General features: G+C 34.4%; 1 protein-coding gene across 1 annotated transcript in view; it reads left to right on the top strand.

Moving 5' to 3' along the window:
• VPS13A (vacuolar protein sorting 13 homolog A) overlaps window positions 1-18,622 on the top strand; it is a 108,014-nt gene that overhangs the window by 72,270 nt on the left and 17,122 nt on the right. The window contains exons 51-67 of the mRNA XM_009285294.1: window positions 588-716; window positions 1,422-1,555; window positions 3,426-3,555; window positions 3,916-4,151; window positions 6,383-6,536; window positions 6,781-6,927; window positions 7,493-7,574; window positions 8,914-8,983; window positions 9,447-9,552; window positions 12,722-12,835; window positions 14,666-14,811; window positions 14,919-15,000; window positions 15,975-16,088; window positions 16,562-16,637; window positions 16,739-16,902; window positions 17,249-17,294; window positions 17,567-17,690. Coding sequence (XP_009283569.1) covers window positions 588-716; window positions 1,422-1,555; window positions 3,426-3,555; window positions 3,916-4,151; window positions 6,383-6,536; window positions 6,781-6,927; window positions 7,493-7,574; window positions 8,914-8,983; window positions 9,447-9,552; window positions 12,722-12,835; window positions 14,666-14,811; window positions 14,919-15,000; window positions 15,975-16,088; window positions 16,562-16,637; window positions 16,739-16,902; window positions 17,249-17,294; window positions 17,567-17,690 — 2,054 coding nt within the window. The remainder of the gene's footprint in view (window positions 1-587; window positions 717-1,421; window positions 1,556-3,425; window positions 3,556-3,915; window positions 4,152-6,382; window positions 6,537-6,780; window positions 6,928-7,492; window positions 7,575-8,913; window positions 8,984-9,446; window positions 9,553-12,721; window positions 12,836-14,665; window positions 14,812-14,918; window positions 15,001-15,974; window positions 16,089-16,561; window positions 16,638-16,738; window positions 16,903-17,248; window positions 17,295-17,566; window positions 17,691-18,622) is intronic.

Genomic DNA, 18,622 nt, shown 5'->3' with positions numbered 1-18,622 from the left:
TTAAAAAAAAAAAAGTATTTCGAAAGAACAGCTAGTATGCTGATGTCCTGCATCCTCAAGTTACTATGGGGTGTATTTATGCTAATATCCCTTTTTGTTATTGATTGTCACTATAAGATTGATTTGTAATTTATACTTATTTGGCAAGAGGTGTGTTAATGGAAGAACAGTTTTGTCAATTGTTTGGTTTTTGGTTTTGGTTTCTTTGTTTATTTTTGTTTGTTTGTTTTGTAACATGCTTGGCCATTTCGGTGTTGTAGCCATGCTCAGCTTTATATTCTGGATTTTGTATACATTATCCATTTTAAATATACTTCTTCGTGTGAATATGAAGTCTTACTGTTTTCACTTTTAGCTCCCTAACTCCTTGATTTCTTCACTGTAGTCTGAATTATTTCTGACTTCCTTTCAGTTTATTGTGTTCAGGTAAGTAATTACTTTTAGGTTTTTTAATAGAGTTTGTGATCCAACTCACTACACATTTGGGTAGAGTTTTAGTAGATGAATTTTGGGCTAAAGTGAATGCCATTTAACATCTAGTTTGTTTTCTCAGTTGCTTTAAAATAGCTGATTTTTTTTTTTCCTAGTGCATTCCCTTTTGGCCTGAAAATGATGCCAACAAACTGCTTGTTAGAGTTGAAAATTCTGATCTCCCCCCAAAGAAGATAAATTTTGATAAGCAAGAAAACTGTCTGCTACTGCATTTGGACAACAAGGTAAATGGTTGCCTTTGGAAACTAGGTAAAACAACATAAATAGCTGTTTCATTTGCATTCTCAAAACTTTCTGCCTTCCCATACAATCAAGTATTGCAAAACCTTAGCTGGGGAAAAGATTATGTATATGCAAGTGTATTATTCTCATGCTTTTTCTTTCCTGTATGTGCACACACAGGTATAAGTAGGTGTTTCGTTTTAAGCGCTTCTCTGCAAAGCAGATCTACAGAAGCTGAAATAGAGATTGTTTTGCTAGTGTTCTCTAGCTGAGGCTGAGAAGTATTTACATTAGTTCTAAAGTTACACTAAGTTACTTTGAAAAGTAACTTCGATTCCACTAAATGTACTTCTGTGTTGCATATAGTGTCATCTAGCAGTAGTTTTTTAAATATATGAGTGTTTTTAATAGTAGAATGTTTTGGAGGGCATTAATGCATATGAATGGTTCAAGGAAGATTCCTCTACTACCAGCCTAAATTTTGACAGTACAGAACTCCTCCATAGTTTTGATTACTAAGTGCAATGCCTGTTACCTAATAGTTAGATCAGGGAAATATTTTAAAGATATGTTAAAACAGGTTGTTTGTTTGACTATTTGGTGGTTTTATCTTATGAGAGTAAAAGTTTTCCAAAATATTTAAATTAATTTGCTTTACTAGAAATTCATTCCACTGTTATTTACTTTGTAATTTTTACATCTGGTAGCTTGGAGGAATTACAGTGGATGTTAACCTGACTGAACATTCTACAGTGATTACCTTTTCTAATTACCATGATGGCGCAGCTCCATTTCTGTTGATAAACCATACTAAAGAGGAAATTATTGAGTATGGACAAAGGTATGTAAGAAGAGTTTTAGTGTGGATGTCTGCATGGAGACATGTGAACTGTTATTTCATGTATTGTAAGCATGCCTATTTCTTAAGAAGCCTATTTTTCAAGGAGTGGCTGTCTAATTTTGTCAGAGCACCCAAAAATCTCATTTTATAAATAGAAGAGAATGAATTGTTAACAGAGCAGTGTTATGTAGTGGTAGATGCCTGTTCCTACATGTAAAGAAGCTTGTTTTGTGAGCTAAAGAAGCTCTCTGGTTTCTTTTTATATGAATTTTGTGGCTTTGCCCTCTACATTCCTTTACATTCCTGGTGGGGGCAAAGGATGTGTTTGGCTTTTATGGAACTGTGCAGGTGCTGACTGTGCACAATAAGTAACAAATGAGCTGTAAATGTAATTAGATTTGAGACTTTCACTGTTCTGTCATATTTAGTTGAGATTTAGCTGAAAGAATGGGTTAAAAAGTTACGGAGAGATGAGGGAATGGACTGAATAATGGGTAGGTAGTTACATAAACTTTGTCAAGCCAGACCAAAACTAAGATTATTTTAACAAATATGAATTATCTGCAATCAGTGAAAATTTGGTTCTGCACCTGCATGCAGCTATACTGGTTCTGTTCTCCAGCTGGAATGTCTTTGTAATGCTTTGCTACTGTATGCAGATACTGTGCAGTGCTAAGTGTAAGCATAGCTACAGCATTCTTGACCTGTTTCTTTTTAAAAGCTGAACAGCCTCTACCATTTTTTACTTTCAGTCAATCAAGGCAGTGTTGTTTAAAGATTTTTACTTGGAAAGTGGAAGAGCTGCTGGTCAAATTAAGCTTGCAGCTGTATGTTCCTGTTTGTCTGAAGAATACAGTCAATTCTTTGCTTTGTTTTTTATCTGTAAAGATTAGTAATTTTTATCTTTTTAGCTGGCTTTTGGGCATCCCTAGTGTAAGTTTAATAAGTATATATGGAACTCTTGTAATGAACTATGGAGAATAGAACAGAACACAATATTTCAGTTGGAAGGGACCTACAACGATTATCTAGTCCAACTGCCTGACCAATTCAGGGCTGACCAAAAGTTAAAGGATGTTATTAAGGGCATTGTCCAAACGTCTCTTAAACACTGACAGTCATGGGGCATCAACCACCTCTTTAGGAAGCCTGTTCCAGTGTTTGACCACCCTCTGGGTAAAGAAATGCTTCCTAATGTCCAGTCTAAACCTCCCCTGGCGCAGCTTTGGACCATTCCCACATGTCCTATTGCTGGATCCCTGGGAGAAGAGATCAGCACCTCCCTCTCCACTTCACCTCCTGGGGTAGGCTCCTTTCAGAGAGAGCTGTAGAAGACAAGTCTGCCAGTTTTTAACTGTATGTGAGGGGGAATGCAGTTTAAAATCTGTCTGAAAATATCCACCATATCCGGATACTAAACACTGCACTTTTTTTCCCTTCAGCAAATCATATAGGGCAAACCTTACCTAAACAACAGATTTTGAACGTACTTTTCTTCTCTTGGAGTATCAGTGTTAGGCAGCACAAATCCTGAATTTTCCTTTCAGCTCGTAAGCTCCACTGCCTGGTTTTTTTTCCTCTAATTAATGTTTCCCTGTTAATCACAAGTGGGGAAGAAAATGAGTATTTAAAATCTACTGTATATACTTTATTTCTAAAGTATACATATGTATTTTGAAGTATGAATACTATTTTTATTATTCTGCTGAGAATGATTTTGTGCATGTTTTTTCATGCACAATGTTATTTTAAGTTTTCAATTTCATTATTTGAAAAAATAATTAAAGTGTTCTTGTTGAAATGCTAGAATGCAAAAGTCATTGACACAAAACGTTCATTGACATTTTAATTTAATATTACTTTGTTCTAGCTCCCTCAGTGAATTGGAAGACTGTCTTCAGCCAAATAACGCAGTACTGTATACTTGGGCGGACCCAGCAGGATCTAGAAAATTGAAATGGAAATGTGGAAATAGAACTGAGGAAATTACCCCAAAAGAGGTACATTTATTATCTAAATCTCCTTTTAGTGCTGTCTAATTTATTATCCTGTTCATCAGTGTATGTATAAAATTCCCTATGTAATGAGTATGATCAGCAATCTCATATATGAGGTTCAAACACAGAGCAGTAACAACACTGTTTGCTGGACCTTGTGCCAATAAGCATTGTCTTCAGTTCAGAAGCGTGTGTGTGTGTGAGAGAGAGAGTGCTGTAAAATTTATAATTAAATTTTTTATTATTTTCCTGTACTTTTAAAAAATGTCTTCTATTGTTGTTCCTGTTGCTAAGACTTCTGCATTTGCTTTTGGAGTAGGATGATGAATAGAGTTGTAAAAGCTTTTCCTCTCTTTTTCGTAGGACAAAATGGAAATACTCAGCCTGGATTGTAGAAAAGTAGTCTATTTAGTGTCATTTTTTGAAGGTTTGCAGCGTATTGTCCTGATCACTGAAGATGAGAATGTATTTAAATTGACGTACGAAAGTGTAAAAGCAGAACTAGCAGAACAAGAAATTGTTCTGTCTTTGCAAGATGTTGGTATTTCGTTGGTTAATAATTATACAAAGCAAGAGGTGTCCTACATTGGAATTACAAGGTAACTTATTTGTGTGCAACAATCTGAAATATTTAACTACAGGTATTTTCACTCACTGAATTTCATTTTGGGGTGATGGAAGAGAAGCAAGAGGTGTCCTACATTGGAATTACAAGGTAACTTATTTGTGTGCAACAATCTGAAATATTTAACTACAGGTATTTTCACTCACTGAATTTCATTTTGGGGTGAGATGGAAGAGGAAAAAGAGGTCCGGATAAGCGTATTTAGAACTAAATCATTATGTTTTTCTGTTGTAAAGAGAAATGTTTGCACTGTGTTTTGTATTAATGCATATGCTTTCTGTATTTGGATGTACGTGTTTTTGCAAAACATAATTGTAAGTCTGTGTGGCAAACTTCCCAATACATTGAACAGAAGTATTTCCTGTCTGTGTAGTTTGGGGAGTGACAATAGAGTTTTAAGGAGTAAGGTCTGTGGGTCATTTGTCGGTGGATTTTTCTATCTTCATTACAGAAACAAGTTGCTGAATTGTGTTGAAAATTTTGATGCAGTAGCAGCTTGTAGTTCTTTTTAGTTTTGAATGAGAAATCATGGTGACTCCAAGGCTCTAATAGTTTAGGTTTTCTACTATAACATCTCCGAGGGAAGTAGAAAAGAAGCTATGTAATGCTTAAGAAATGTGTGCTATCATATATTCAAACAGAGGCTTTTTAGAATGCTGAAGGGACACTTGTATGTCATTGCCATAATCCACGCACTTCTGTATATTCGTATCATGAGGTTGCTAGAGTGAGGGTTTTTTCTCGTGATTGATTCTTTGTACCGCACTGCAAAACAAACAAGGAAAAACTTCACATACATGTATACTTCACGTATTCACATCTATCATTCACAAAGAAAATCCCAATCCTTGCCCTCACCTGAGAAACTGAGCTCCAGACAGTGGAAACACTCCATTAAAAGTGGCAGCTAATTGCCTAAATTCAAAGTAGTGTTGAGATTTCACCGAATCAGTGTTTTTCTGGAAGCAGTCATCCATAGTCAGTAGTCTAGAAGTACTTACAGTTGGTATTGTTTTTTTGTTAAACCCTGGGTGAACGTCACGCTCCTGGAAGCTCTTTCTGAGGATGAGAGATTATTCCTTGGGTACGGTGAAGAAAACCTTATTATTCAGAATGTTCCCTTTTGTGAATGTCTTGTTATAAAAAGAACGAAAAAGGCAGTTTGTATCTAACTTGATGCAGAAACAAGTTTCACCATGCCAGTTCTGGGATCACAGCACATGGAGGCAGGGGGGGAAGGGAAAGCTCCCAGCAATTTCAAGGTAGTACTCTTATTTTGTAGCTGTTGTTTTGCCCTTTAGCTCACCTTTTTTTTTTTTTTTGTGGTTCTGCCATTGACGTATCTCAACACAGACACAGATGTAGCTAAAAGGGATTGGATTAGGGGGCTGTGTCTGGAAAGCTATGTGTTTGTGGGCTATACAGTGACTTGTGAAAAGAAGAAACACCCTCCACCTGTCTGATAGTGTTGGTTTGTGCCTTCGGTTTGACTGTAAGGTGAAATCAGACACAAGAGCTTCTCACAGAAACAGTGGAATTAAGCAGAAAAGAATCCAGTGCCCTTTAAGGATGATTAATTATTTTGTTGGTTTATTAATAATAAAAGTAAGAGACAAAATAAAAGAACTGATTTTGGGATACCATTTAAAAAAAAAACAAACCACCAAAAACCCAAAACAAAACCAAAAACCCCCACCATAAAATTGGTAGAGGAAACGTAAAGCAAGATCACCATCTATTGATTTAGACAGAAAGAGTGAAGAAACTAGCTATCAAAAATAAGAGGCAGTTCAGGAGGCATTTCGTCTTGACTTGAAGTTGTTTTCAATTTCTAGTAAATTCAGCTATGCCAAAATACATGCAGGAGTATATGCAGAAAACTACATCGAGCTTGTAGAATAATGGATGGCAGTACTGTTGAAACTGAGCTTCCTGATTAAGTATCCTTACTTACCCATCTTCATCAAAGTGGGGAGTTATACAGACTTGCTGTTTGCTTTTTTGCATTATATTGGAGAGACTGGCTTCCCCTTAGTACCAAGAAGGCAGTGGGTGATTTGGGTCACTTTTATTTAATACAGTAGTACTTTATGATGTGGTTTCTCATTCCGTAGTTATAACCTATTAAAAACCATACTACAGTAGGTAAAACTTGTTTTGAAATAGCTAATCTTTCTCTCTTGGTCCTTTGTTTTCTTTTCAAAGTTCTGATGTGGTTTGGGAGACAAAACCCAAGAAGAAGTCAAGATGGAGACCAATGAGTGTTAAGCAGACTGATAAATTAGAACAAGAATTCAAAGATTACAGTGAGCTAACTCCTTCAGAGAACAAGATTATTCCATTGGAATCTAATGTTTTGGTAATACTGATAGTTCTCTAATTCTATTGTTTACATGTACACACAGGAAGAAGATAATGTATCAATTTTGCTATCTTTGAAGAAACTTCCAGTGAAAATTGAGATGATTGATTTACCTAATTCATTTTATAAGTTTAAAAGCTATCTTTACCATGTTAATGAACAGTGTAAATTTTAAAGTATATTATAAAAAGCAGTCTTTTGAAACACATAGCATACTGAATTTTCTTTAATAATACAATAGGTATGTTTAATACCTAACGGAATGAACATGAAAATTCAACAGCCAAATGAAATTCCTATCAGAAGGAATTATCTGCCAGCTTTAAAAGTAGAATACAGTTCATCTGCACATCAGAAGTCTTTCAGAATTCAAATTTACAGGATACAGGTGAGTATTGTCAAAAAATTGTGAGTTATTTATTAAGAAAAAGAAACTTTTATGGAAAATTGGATTTATTTTTAGAATTGTTTGGATTTGTCATGTTTTGAATTTAATTGTACTCATTGGCTTTTACATCAGTGCTTCTCAATCTTTGGAAATACTACTTAAATGCTTCTGAAAAAAAACCCAGACAACTATGACTGTTCAGGAAAAACATTTACTGTTCATCTTCTATGCTTTTTCATGTGGCTTTTCTTTACAACCAACAGAAAAATAGGTACAATTTGTTGTCTTGCATATGTTCAAGTTTTTAAAAACAAATCTTTTGCAAAAATTCTGTGGACCATTTATTGCCACCAACTTAGAGAAGCTTTTCTAGACTATTTAGATTGGATGTTTTCATTTTGAAAATAGAGATATTTTGAACGCCACTAGCAGCTTTTTTTTCTGCTTTTGGATTGGTGGAATGCTACAGGTAACGTTCATCATTCTTGTGTTTGTCCTGATTTTAAAATATTTCACTGTTGAAAAGCTAACGTGCTGTGCCTTGTCCTGTCCTTACCCCTATTAGATACAAAACCAGATTCCTGGAGCCATATTTCCCTTTGTGTTCTATCCTATTAAACCTCCAAAGTCCATCACCTTGGATTCAGGTTTGTTGTTCTAGTTTAACATAATCCTTACTTCTAAAATGACAAGATAACATGTTTCTATTGAAGTTAACCATGTCACTTTTATCGGATGAAGTCTTTATAAGCTTACTGACTACAGATAACACAATACTAATGTTACAGATAGGGAAGCAGTTTTCTCTACAAAGAAAATATACAAAAAACTATTTAAACAGTTAACTGTCAGAAGAAAAAATTTCTTTCATCCATCAACGGATATCATACCTTTTAAGCACATCTTTTTGACACGCTAATTCAGTGCTCTTGGAGAGCGTAATGTGAAAGTTACATTTGGATCAAGCTTAAAATGGGCTTTTGGCAGTTGCATTCAGACCACAACTAAAACTTAATGCTGACTAATATAGGAGAAGAGCTGCCTGCTGAAAATAAGAAGAGATTGAATTGTTGCTTATCTTGATGGTAGTGAATCTGTTGCACCGTTTCTGTATTACTTGCATTTGGAGTTCTGGGGCAATGAGAATTCACTTTTCATCTTTAGTCATCTGATTTTTCCCTACTGCCCCAAATAAATAGTTTATCTTAATCATGTTGTTTATTTTTTTTCTTTGCTTGCATGCAATAGATGACCTAGTGACCTATCTGAAATAATCTTAACTAATAAGAAAAGAAATGTGTGCCATTGCCAGTCTAAACTCAAAACTGCTATGTGAGGCACCATTTATATGCTCTGTAGGTGGCAAATTATATTTTGCCTGTTTTGTATGTAGCCTTCTGACTTCTCCATTGCTTGGAGCATAGAGCTCAATGTCAGTGTACTATGTGATGAACTGCAGTCTTCCGTTAACTCATTCAGGGCAAAGTCACTTGGAAGACCAGAGTAATCTCAGGAGGGATTCTAGATTGAGACAAAGAATACTGCTTGTAATTTTGTACAGAAGTGAATAAGATGTCAGGTGTTCGTTCTAAATTCGATCAATTTCAACCTAGAGTGCATAAATCTGTGGAATTCCTTTTTTTGTTTAGTTTATATTACTGTATTGGCCATTGGAAAATCTTATTCCATGACTAGGGAAATTATATGTCTATATATCAATATTAATTTGCTTTTAAATGAAAATGGTACATTTTCAGAGATCAGTGAAATAGAATTTTGATGTTCCATTTCATCCTTGTCTTCCTACTCCTTTCTGTTCCTGCTCTTTTCCCTGAATTAGTTGTTTGCCAGTCATATCCATTATGTAATCTTACTTTACAGGACTGAGAAAATCCTGAACATATGACATTTTTATATTAAAAATATAAAGGTATGTATATCATATAAAAATCCGTGCTCATCTCTTTTTATTTTATAACTTCATAGCACCAAAACCATTTACTGATGTCAGTATTGTCATGAGGACTGCAGGACATTCACAAATATCTCATATTAAGTAAGTATTTTGACATGTTCCATGTCTTATGCTATTGATTATGCTTAATCAATCTTTAAAATCAAAATTATTATGGGGCAAACATAATGCAAGATATAACTTTACACCAACTCATTCTCGGAAAGATCAGAGCGCTTAGAGAGATGAAAGCTCAGCCACCTTTATTATCCACATAATTGCAGAGTAAAGCAAGAATTTTTAAGTGTCTTTTTAATGCAGATTTTTAGTCTTCTTTTTAATTTAGAAAAAACTCTATGTTTAACAGTGCTATATACAGTGTTACATGTTGTTAATTGATTAAAATAGTTCTCATTACAGGAAATGTGTTTATCTTACACCACTATGCGAAGCCTTGTTTTCACCAGTAATGGCGAATCCCTGAAACAAACAAACAAAAAAAATCTGAAGTTAATACATAAGTGGCCTAAATACCCTTAATAATTGGTTTTTGTTTCATGTGTAGGTATTTTAAGGTCCTGATTCAAGAGATGGATCTCAGATTAGATCTTGGCTTCCTGTATGCACTGGTTGAATTCTTTACACAGGCTGATGTGCTGAGTGACCAAGAGGTAGAAACCTTTTGTTGTTTAAAGATGAATAGATTTTAAGTTTGTAATTATTCAACTTCTATTTTAAAAAAGAAAAAACAACTTGGTCTTCTGTGTCCATAACGCTGTTTAATTGCTGTGTCTGGGACGAATATGAAGCTGTGAGGTTTTTAAGAGTTACCGTTGCCTGAGGCAAACAGTAAACTCTTTCCTTTATCTTCATCTTGCATGCTATGCAAAGAAGGCTTCAAAACCTTCTGAAAAGAATGAAACTAATGCTGTTGTAGACTCTGGTCTTATTAATGCCTGAGAGACCAGTTAATTAAGAACCCAAGACAGGAAGTGAAAATAATACTCTTTTCCTTAATGTAGCTTATTTTAAAAAATTAAAAAAAAAAAAAGTTCTAGGATAATCTTGGCCAGGAAATCACTAAAACTTATCTGCCCATGAGAGCAAGAGAATGTAAAAGGAATGGAGAGAGAGGTTGATTAGAAAGTGAAAGTGTCTTCAGTAATTTTATGCAAAATTATAAAATTGGAAGATGATGTAGTTGACATGTTGATTCTAAGCGGAGAGGAGAGGGCAGTGGGAGGGAATTTAATTACTGTACAGGGAGAGTGAGAGGAGTTTGTACATAGGAACAGTAGAAGTAAAATAAAAAATAATAATATGAAGTGCAAGGCAGTCTGCTTGGGAAATAATATTGAAAACCTCAGATACAACCATGAAGCAGCAGAGAAGCCAGAGTTTCTTGGATTTGCCAAAGAAAACCAAAAAAGGTGATAAGCTGTATAGATACAATGCAGTTCTGATGTATATTGGGCATGCTGTCTTGTTAAGAGTATTGAAATTTGAATGTCAATACACGATGAACTGATAATAAATTATTTAGCAGAAAGGGTATTAGTTTTGTCTGTAGCTCAAAAATGCTGCTAGTGAAAACCGCACCAGAAATATTTGCATAAAAAATCTGCCTGGGTGAGTAGAGCAAAAAGGTCCTTTTTGATGGGGCCTTAAAAGGTATTGTCTTACTGTGGTAAGTGAAAGGTATGCTGGAAAAGCAACTTACTTTGCTTTTATTTCCCCATATCTACACATCAGAGATTAAAAAAGTATTACTGCTCAGGGATTAAACTAAAATAAGGTGAAAAGATTAAAAAGTTGCTCCAGTGTAAATACAAATTGAAAATTAGAAGGAAGTGTGGAACAACGAGAGAATTAATTTCTGGAATAACATTTCAAGCAAGATAGGAGTCATGTTAGAATTTTGTCAGTTTACAGCAGAATAAATTAATGTAAGAATTGTCTGTTATGGGTTGTAGTTCAGTAGATATTTTCATCTAAATAAATTTGCTACTCTTGCATGGTATAATGTATTAAATATACCCTCAGTTTCCTACCTTTTGTTTCTTAAGCATATGGAGTTCTTTGTTTTGTATTTTAAAAAGAAGATTCTGACCTTGGTGCTTGTAGCTTGTTTTCTGGCCTGTGATAAAGGAAAACTAAATGTACTGTCCAGTTCACAGAATGCTTATGTGGTTACCTTGAGTTTGGGGTTATCAGGCATGAAGATATAGTTGAGTCTTCCTAGTTCTGTCTGTCTTTCCAGTTGCTGTAACTTGGAGTCTGTGGGTTCTTTGCAGAGCTGTAGTGGTACCACAATTTTGGAAATACTCACAAAATATATTAGTTGCTTATTGACTAAGGAACTCTTGTCTGTTGGTGGTAATGTAAATTTTAAGTAAAGTTTTAACTTAAAGAATGGGATCCTCTCTGGTGAGAGGCACCTTTCTCTAAATCAAGACCTAAGCATGTATTTCTATATAGTCTTTTCTTATTATATTATAAACTCTTGAAGCAAAACTGAGTAATGTAATTTTTTTAAAGGTTGGATGAGTCCAGTTTTGTTAAACATCATAAGCTTGCTTAAACATCTTTAAAAATATAAATAGTAAGAATGAGCAGTCTGATTGTTACTTATGAAATATGAGGAAATTTGAAGCGTTCCTTAAACAAAGCAGACATTTAATGAACATTAATAATGTCACTTTAGGGTTGTTTCAGAAATGTTCCTGTATTTTCGTATGTGGGAATATGTAGTCTGAACTGGTGGTTCCCAGCAGTGTGCTAGGGCATACAGTCTGTTCATCTGTTGATACCAGGTGTACCTGTGAATTGTAGATTACTGTGGTAGTTTGAAGAATTATGTTAATTTTCAATGCATGGTTGTGTAGTGGAAAAAATACATTGTTGTATTTTATTCTCTTTCCCCTCCCAGTGGAAAGAGGAATGATTTGAGATCAGCATTGTGAGCTGAATCACTGAATCCAAAGATTAGAGGAGGCCCTCTTCTGCACTTTCATTTTTAGTGGAATTGCAAGGCATAATTTTAGGATATGATCCCTACTTAATATTTAGTGCCTTGACTGTTTTGCTTGTTTAAGTAGCAAGGTGGTATCTGGGTTTACAGTTCTGAAAGGATCTCTCGCCTTATTTTCAGTTACAACTTCATTTTCTTTGACTGATTAAGTCTTTTCTGACTATAACTTTAGAATTGTTATTATTTAAAAATCTTAAAATGTTTTTTGTACTTGGCCAATTCTTCAAAAACTGTTGTAAAGGAGCTCCATCTTTTGAAGGAGAAAAGCAAAAAGGACTAGCTAGATGGAGGTCTCCTCAGAGTATGTAAAAGTCTAGTTTCTATATAACAGAAAATAGTCTTTAGTCTAGTTTTTTGTTTTTAAAAACCTATGCGCTGTATTGTGTGTTCAGAAGGGTATATATGTATGCCCGTTGTTTGACTCAGGTAAAAACTGTCCAAACCTTACTTGAAAATATTTGGTATTTGAACTTTCATAAAAATAGATATTATTAAAAATAGATGTATGTTGGATTGTCTTTTTATACATATGTTTCCTCCTCTTCATACAAAAAAGTCAGCAAACAACTTTAAAATAGATGTATGTTGGATTGTCTTTTTATACATATGTTTCCTCCTCTTCATACAAAAAAAAGTCAGCAAACAACTCTAGTTAAAAGTCCTTGAAAATGTCAACTTTTTAAGTCAAAAAATAAGATCAGGAGAGTATAAGTAGTATTAGTCAATGTATTGCATCTCAGTGACAAATGCATGGTAGTTTTATATACTCTAAATTTTAAAGTGATATTTTTTTGAAAATGTATTCACAGCTAGAACTTTTCAAAAAGGATGTTGAATCTCTTCAAGAAGAACTGATGAGTGTGTCATCAATGGATACATCACAAATCAGCTTGTATGAATACTTTCATATCTCTCCAATTAAGGTATACCTTTTTCACAGTACAGCCTGTGTTTGCTCTCTAACTGAAGAATTTTGTCTCCTGCAGGATAGTAGGCACTGGAAATGAAGAAACATAGAGGTGATCAAAAATAAAATAAAAATGTCCTGGAAAAGTGCTTTCATTCTTACCACTAACATTAACGTTTATTAAATATTTACATTAAAAGTTCATTATTTCACTCCTATCCATTACTTTCTTCATATACAGTAATTCTTTTTCTTTCTACTATTTAAAAGATCCTTGCAAAATGCTATAGTTTGTGTGCTGACAGTGTGTTGTGGATTGGGGAATGAGATCATTTCTAAAAAACATATACAGCCAGCATTACTGTGCAATGACATTTTCTGCTTTATCGTTACTCACTGGAAAAGCAGTTCTGTTTTTTGACTCCAGTAAAGTCTACTTTTGGCTGTCTCCCCATTCCCATAAACATTCAGGCACAACTGTTGAATAGTATGTGCATACTTATATGGAAACAACAGCCCAAATATAACTCATGTGCGTTTTTAACTTACTGGTCTTCGTTTTTTGATTATTGCGTAGCTGATGTTGTTAAAGCTATGATGGTACTTTGTAGGCTCTATGACAGCTCTTAATAAGAGAATCTCCCCTCCATCCCATGGGAAATAGATCAAAGAACGGTTTGAGTTTCATCTCTTTACAGTATCTGATGAGATGTTAGAAATGGTTTGCTATTAGAACAGGTAATTCTAGGAAATGCTTGGCTAGCTTTATGTAAACAGCTTAGCCTAACTCATTCCAAGTATATTTAGTAGCTCTTTCAGTGTGTCTTCATTTAGATGTTCATAGGTATGTCTCCAGTTGTTTTATTACAAAAACTGCTCAGGACTTGACAAAAGTAAAATGTCCTTTACATGTTAAGATAACAAAGTGAACACTTTGTAACAAAGTAAACAAAAGCTTTTTTTTTTTTTTTAATGTATTCTGTCATATTTGACAAGAAAAATTACATGGAGGAAATAGGATGGAATAAATGGGCTTCAGGTTCTAATAAAACATTAGTCTTCAACAGTTACGAAGTTGATATAGAGCTGTGAATTGTGACAATGATTGTGCAAGACGAGCTATGTATCTTTGAAACGAGCTATAGTTAAGCTCTGTTACACCGTAAATTAATGAATGGCACATGGTGTTGTCTTCAGAGAATCAGAAACAGGTGTAACTTCTTTTCATCTGATTTTGAAAACTGCTGAATACACTTGTGCACTATAGAGCCCTTTGAGCAATTTTCCTGAATGTTTTTCTGTTTTGAGACTGTCACCTTAATTTCTGGGAAACAAATACTTTGATTAATTCAGGTCTGCACAGGTGGGGTTTTTCTTGTATACATATTCCAGTGTTTATTTAGCACCTGTAAAACTTGTGTTAATAATTACTTGTTTTCAGGCTTTCATTTCTCATTCTTGCTTGGACACCATGCTGTGTTATCATTTTCAGTTTGCTTTGATTTTGGGCATTAGTTATAGAAACAAAATGTTTTGGAAACAAGCTAATAACCTAAATTATAGCTAAAAGATTCTGGAGACCTTATCTGAAAACATGAGTAAATAATTTCAAGTTCTTGTTTTCTTAAAGGTAGTTCCAGTTATTCAGTTTGACTTTAAATGTTAGTGGTTTTTTATTGCCCTATGTGGTGTATTTATGTTCTCCATTATGAAGTCAGTCTGATTTCAGTCAAGATTAGAAATGTCTTACCTCAATTTTTAAATCATGTAAAAGATTATAATGATAGAAATATAATACTTCTAATAACCAACCATGTTATTTCCCAATCTCATTTTTATCCTTTAGTTACACTTAAGCTTTTCACTCAGTACGGGTGGAGAAGATAGTAACAAAGAAGAAAGAAAGAATGAACTGATACCACTTCAGTCCCTGAATCTCCTGCTGAAGAGTATAGGGGCCACCCTCACAGATGTACAAGATGTTGTCTTTAAGTAGGTTAAAAATATGATTGTAAAGATTACTTCCAAAGATTAAACCGATATTACATATGTTAGATTTTATTTTGCTCTTACTTTTTCTCTTTTCTTTTTTTTTTTAGGTTGGCATTCTTTGAACTCAGCTATCACTTCTGTACTACACAACAGCTCCAATCAGCAGTTGTAAGGCATTATTCAAAACAGGTTAGAATAAGTAAATTTCAGTATTTCAGTAAATTTATACTTTGAAAGCGCTACTGTGTGCTTTGGTTCTATGAAAATAAATAAGATTACTGTCAGCCTTGTAGGTTTGTACAAAGGTTATTTTGCCTTTATTTCGGGGGCAAGTGCTGTTTCCAAATTATGACTAGAGGAAAAGTGGCATGGATAACAAAACAACTTGCTGGAATGGACAGTGGAAGCAAACACAGTGCGGCTCTGATAGAGCAGAATTGGCATAAAAATATTAATGCTTTTTCTTGGACATTAGTAGTATATGAATTACGATCCCTTTTTGGCCTTTGTGTACTGTTCAAGTCCTGTCATCCAGTGGAGAGAATCCCAGCAGACACGCTTTTGCATAAAAGTATTAGTCCTCTTCTGTCAATCCATCACTAATAATAAGGGATTCTTTGGACATGTTAACTTAGTGCTCTGTCCATCTTTAAAGGAGAGAAAACCTATACAGGGTTTTAATTGGGGAACGAGTTATCTGTTGTTCTCCTTCCTTTTCCCAGAGGGAAAATTTGAAATCTCCTAGCAGATGCTCAACCTTTTTTTAAAATTTAATTACACTTCATATAGATGTAGTTACAATGTTTTGCAGTGACAATCAACAAAATTTTCTCAGCATATGCACAGACCAAATTTTGTCCTGTAGTATGAAAGAAATCTAGGTAATATGCTTGCTTTGTAAAATCTCAAGAACATTAATGTCAGTTATTTGTGAAATGCCCATAATAAGTAATGTTTATTTGGCTGACTTAATATGACTTACTCACTATAAGATTCTTTTTAATACAACTACTTCTACTACTACTTTTCCAAATAATTTTGAGGTTTTTTATATCAAACTCATGTTGCTTTCACTTTTTTTTTAATCTGGGTCTACTACACTGTTTGCCTTTTGTTTTAGTGTAATTTCTGAATATTTTTACTAATAAGTATTTTTATTTTAGGCTATTAAACAGATGTATGTTCTTATTCTTGGCCTTGATGTCTTGGGTAATCCATTTGGATTCATAAGAGGCTTGTCTGAAGGAGTAGAAGCATTCTTCTATGAACCTTACCAGGTAAAAATCTCTGCTGCCTTCTTTTGAAATGTAGCACAAGTAGATAGGTATGAATGATATCGAAAATGTGGATATATCAATTCCTTTTTTGGTTTTAAATTTAGATTTAGAATTGAAAGTTTAAAGTGAAAGTGCCAGGAAAAGTTACTGGGAAACTCAAGTGAGATAAAAAGGAGAGAGTAGTCCATTTAACTTAATTCACAAAAGACTGTTCCTTATGGTTCTTATTTTAAAATAAATCTGCTTTTTTCCCATTTGCCTTAAAATAAGCAGACTTCAGGGAATGAATTAGTATTCTAAAATAGTCTGTCTTTCTCTCACAGGTGCTCTTGTCGGCACTTTCACACTTTCTCACTTGGTCTCACGCTCTTGCTCTCTTTGTTATAGATAAATGCCAATAAAAATGTAAGATGTAAAAATATGTAATGCATACTATTTGAAGCTTAACATAAACACATCCTTTCTTTTCTTAGGGAGCCATCCAGGGTCCTGAAGAATTTATAGAAGGAATGGCACTAGGACTTAAAGCACTAGTAGGGGGAGCTGTTGGTAAGTTTCAGTGTTATCATGGTAGTATACTTAATAGTAAGCAACATAGGCGAGTATTTGTAAGTTGTATTGGCATTTTATTTTGTTTTATTTTCCAATAGGTGGATTAGCTGGTGCTGCATCGAGAATCACTGGTGCTATGGCAAAAGGAGTAGCTGCGATAACTATGGATGAGGATTACCAGCAGAAAAGGAGAGAAGCCATGAATAAACAGCCCACTGGTCTGAGAGAGGGTATCACTCGTGGCGGAAAAGGATTAGTTTCTGTAAGGAGAAAAAAAATTATAAAAAGATTAATGGATTTTATGCAGGCAAGAATAACAAATATAGAGGCTGCCGTAGTCACCAGAGAGTTGTTACTCTTTATTTTAATTCTGGTTTTGCAAATATATGGCCACAATTGAGTGATAATTTTAAAGAAAAATATATGAGGGTAGAAGAGAAGGTAGGAACTGTGAAGCAGGTGCCTCTCGTTCTGTTAACTTGTAGTGAATTTTCGAATACGCAACACGTACTTTGAGGCTATTCACTAATGAAGTAGTAAGAAAAATGTAAAAAATGAAAAATACAGTCTGAAAGTGTATTTGTAATGTCTCTTGTTTCTCTTCGTAGGGTTTTGTCAGTGGCATAACAGGAATAGTTACAAAACCAATAAGAGGTAAGTTTAGGTCTTCTGACACATTAACTGTTCATATGATGGTAAATTCTTGATATTTGATAAGATATTATAAATCTGAGTTATAAAACTTTTTATAAAGATTTTATATTCCTACTGAATTTTAGGTTAAATGTTGTTTACATGAACTTTGTGTGGAGACTACATAATTGCGTATCAAAAAAGATTTGTGATTAAATGGTAATTAAGTTTGCTAAGACTGTAAGAAAAACTTAAAGTGTTTTATAATGATTTGCTGCACTTAATCCTTTTAGGAGCTCAGAAAGAAGGAGCAGCTGGTTTTTTCAAAGGTGTTGGAAAAGGCTTAGTGGGAGCAGTAGCTAGGCCTACTGGAGGAATCATAGACATGGCAAGCAGCACATTTCAGGGTATTAAAAAGTAAGTAAAATAAGTTTGAAGAATGACATATGGCATGAAACAGACAATAGTAGTAGCAGTAGTACATTGTGTCTTTGTATCACTTCTGCATCAATGTTTCTGGATCTCTCAACTTCATCATTACTTCAGATGAGCTAGAAAAAAATCTTATCCATATTGTTACTTATATAATAAATAGGTGGCTCTTTAAAAAATACACAGTTGATAGCATTTAAAAAACAGAACATCAAATCTCAGGTATTTCTAGCATTACCAAAGAAACTAGTTTAAAAACCTCAGTGATCAGACTTCCTTCAATTGCTGATTTTTTTCCTTTTATCCTAAGTATACAGGAACAAAAGACTTCTCAGCTGCATCAAAAATTACTTTTTATATTGTTACTACTCTATGAGATGAGTTCCAAGACTACCACATCATGCCAGGATCTGTCCTGGTTGTTCAGACAAACACAGAAAGTGTTTTGAGGGGGCATTTAGTGGCTTTGTCTGAACCCAGCTGTTTAATGGTCCTATTCTTCTTAGCGAGCTGGACCACATTTGCTGCCGTAAGATTGCCACTCTCTTTTGGTTTTCCACTTTAAGTTCTTCAGCAGAGAAATGCAAGAAAAATATCAGAGCAGAAGTTCTGTATGGCACAGATGTCTTTAATTTTGAAGTTTTGAAGTACAATACTTAGACACTAATTAAGTATTGCAGGCGTGTACTGCCCTATGCAATCTAATTTTCTAATAATCATTCTCTGAAATAGATTTCTGAGTAAAATCTATTACTGTTTCATAAAATATCTACTCAGTGTCTATTGACACTGAGTGGTGAGGCCGCACCTCAAATACTGTGTTCAGTTTTGGGCCCCTCACTACAAGAAGGACATTGAGGTGCTGGAGTGTGTCAGAGAAGGGGCAACGAGGCTGGTGAAGGGTCTGGAGAACAAGT

Source organism: Aptenodytes forsteri, unplaced genomic scaffold (genome assembly GCF_000699145.1).
Source record: "Aptenodytes forsteri isolate BGI_AS27 unplaced genomic scaffold, ASM69914v1 Scaffold151, whole genome shotgun sequence".
NCBI lineage: Eukaryota > Metazoa > Chordata > Aves > Sphenisciformes > Spheniscidae > Aptenodytes > Aptenodytes forsteri.
Note: the sequence above shows the minus strand (reverse complement) of the source record. Positions and strands in the feature narration are given on the sequence as shown.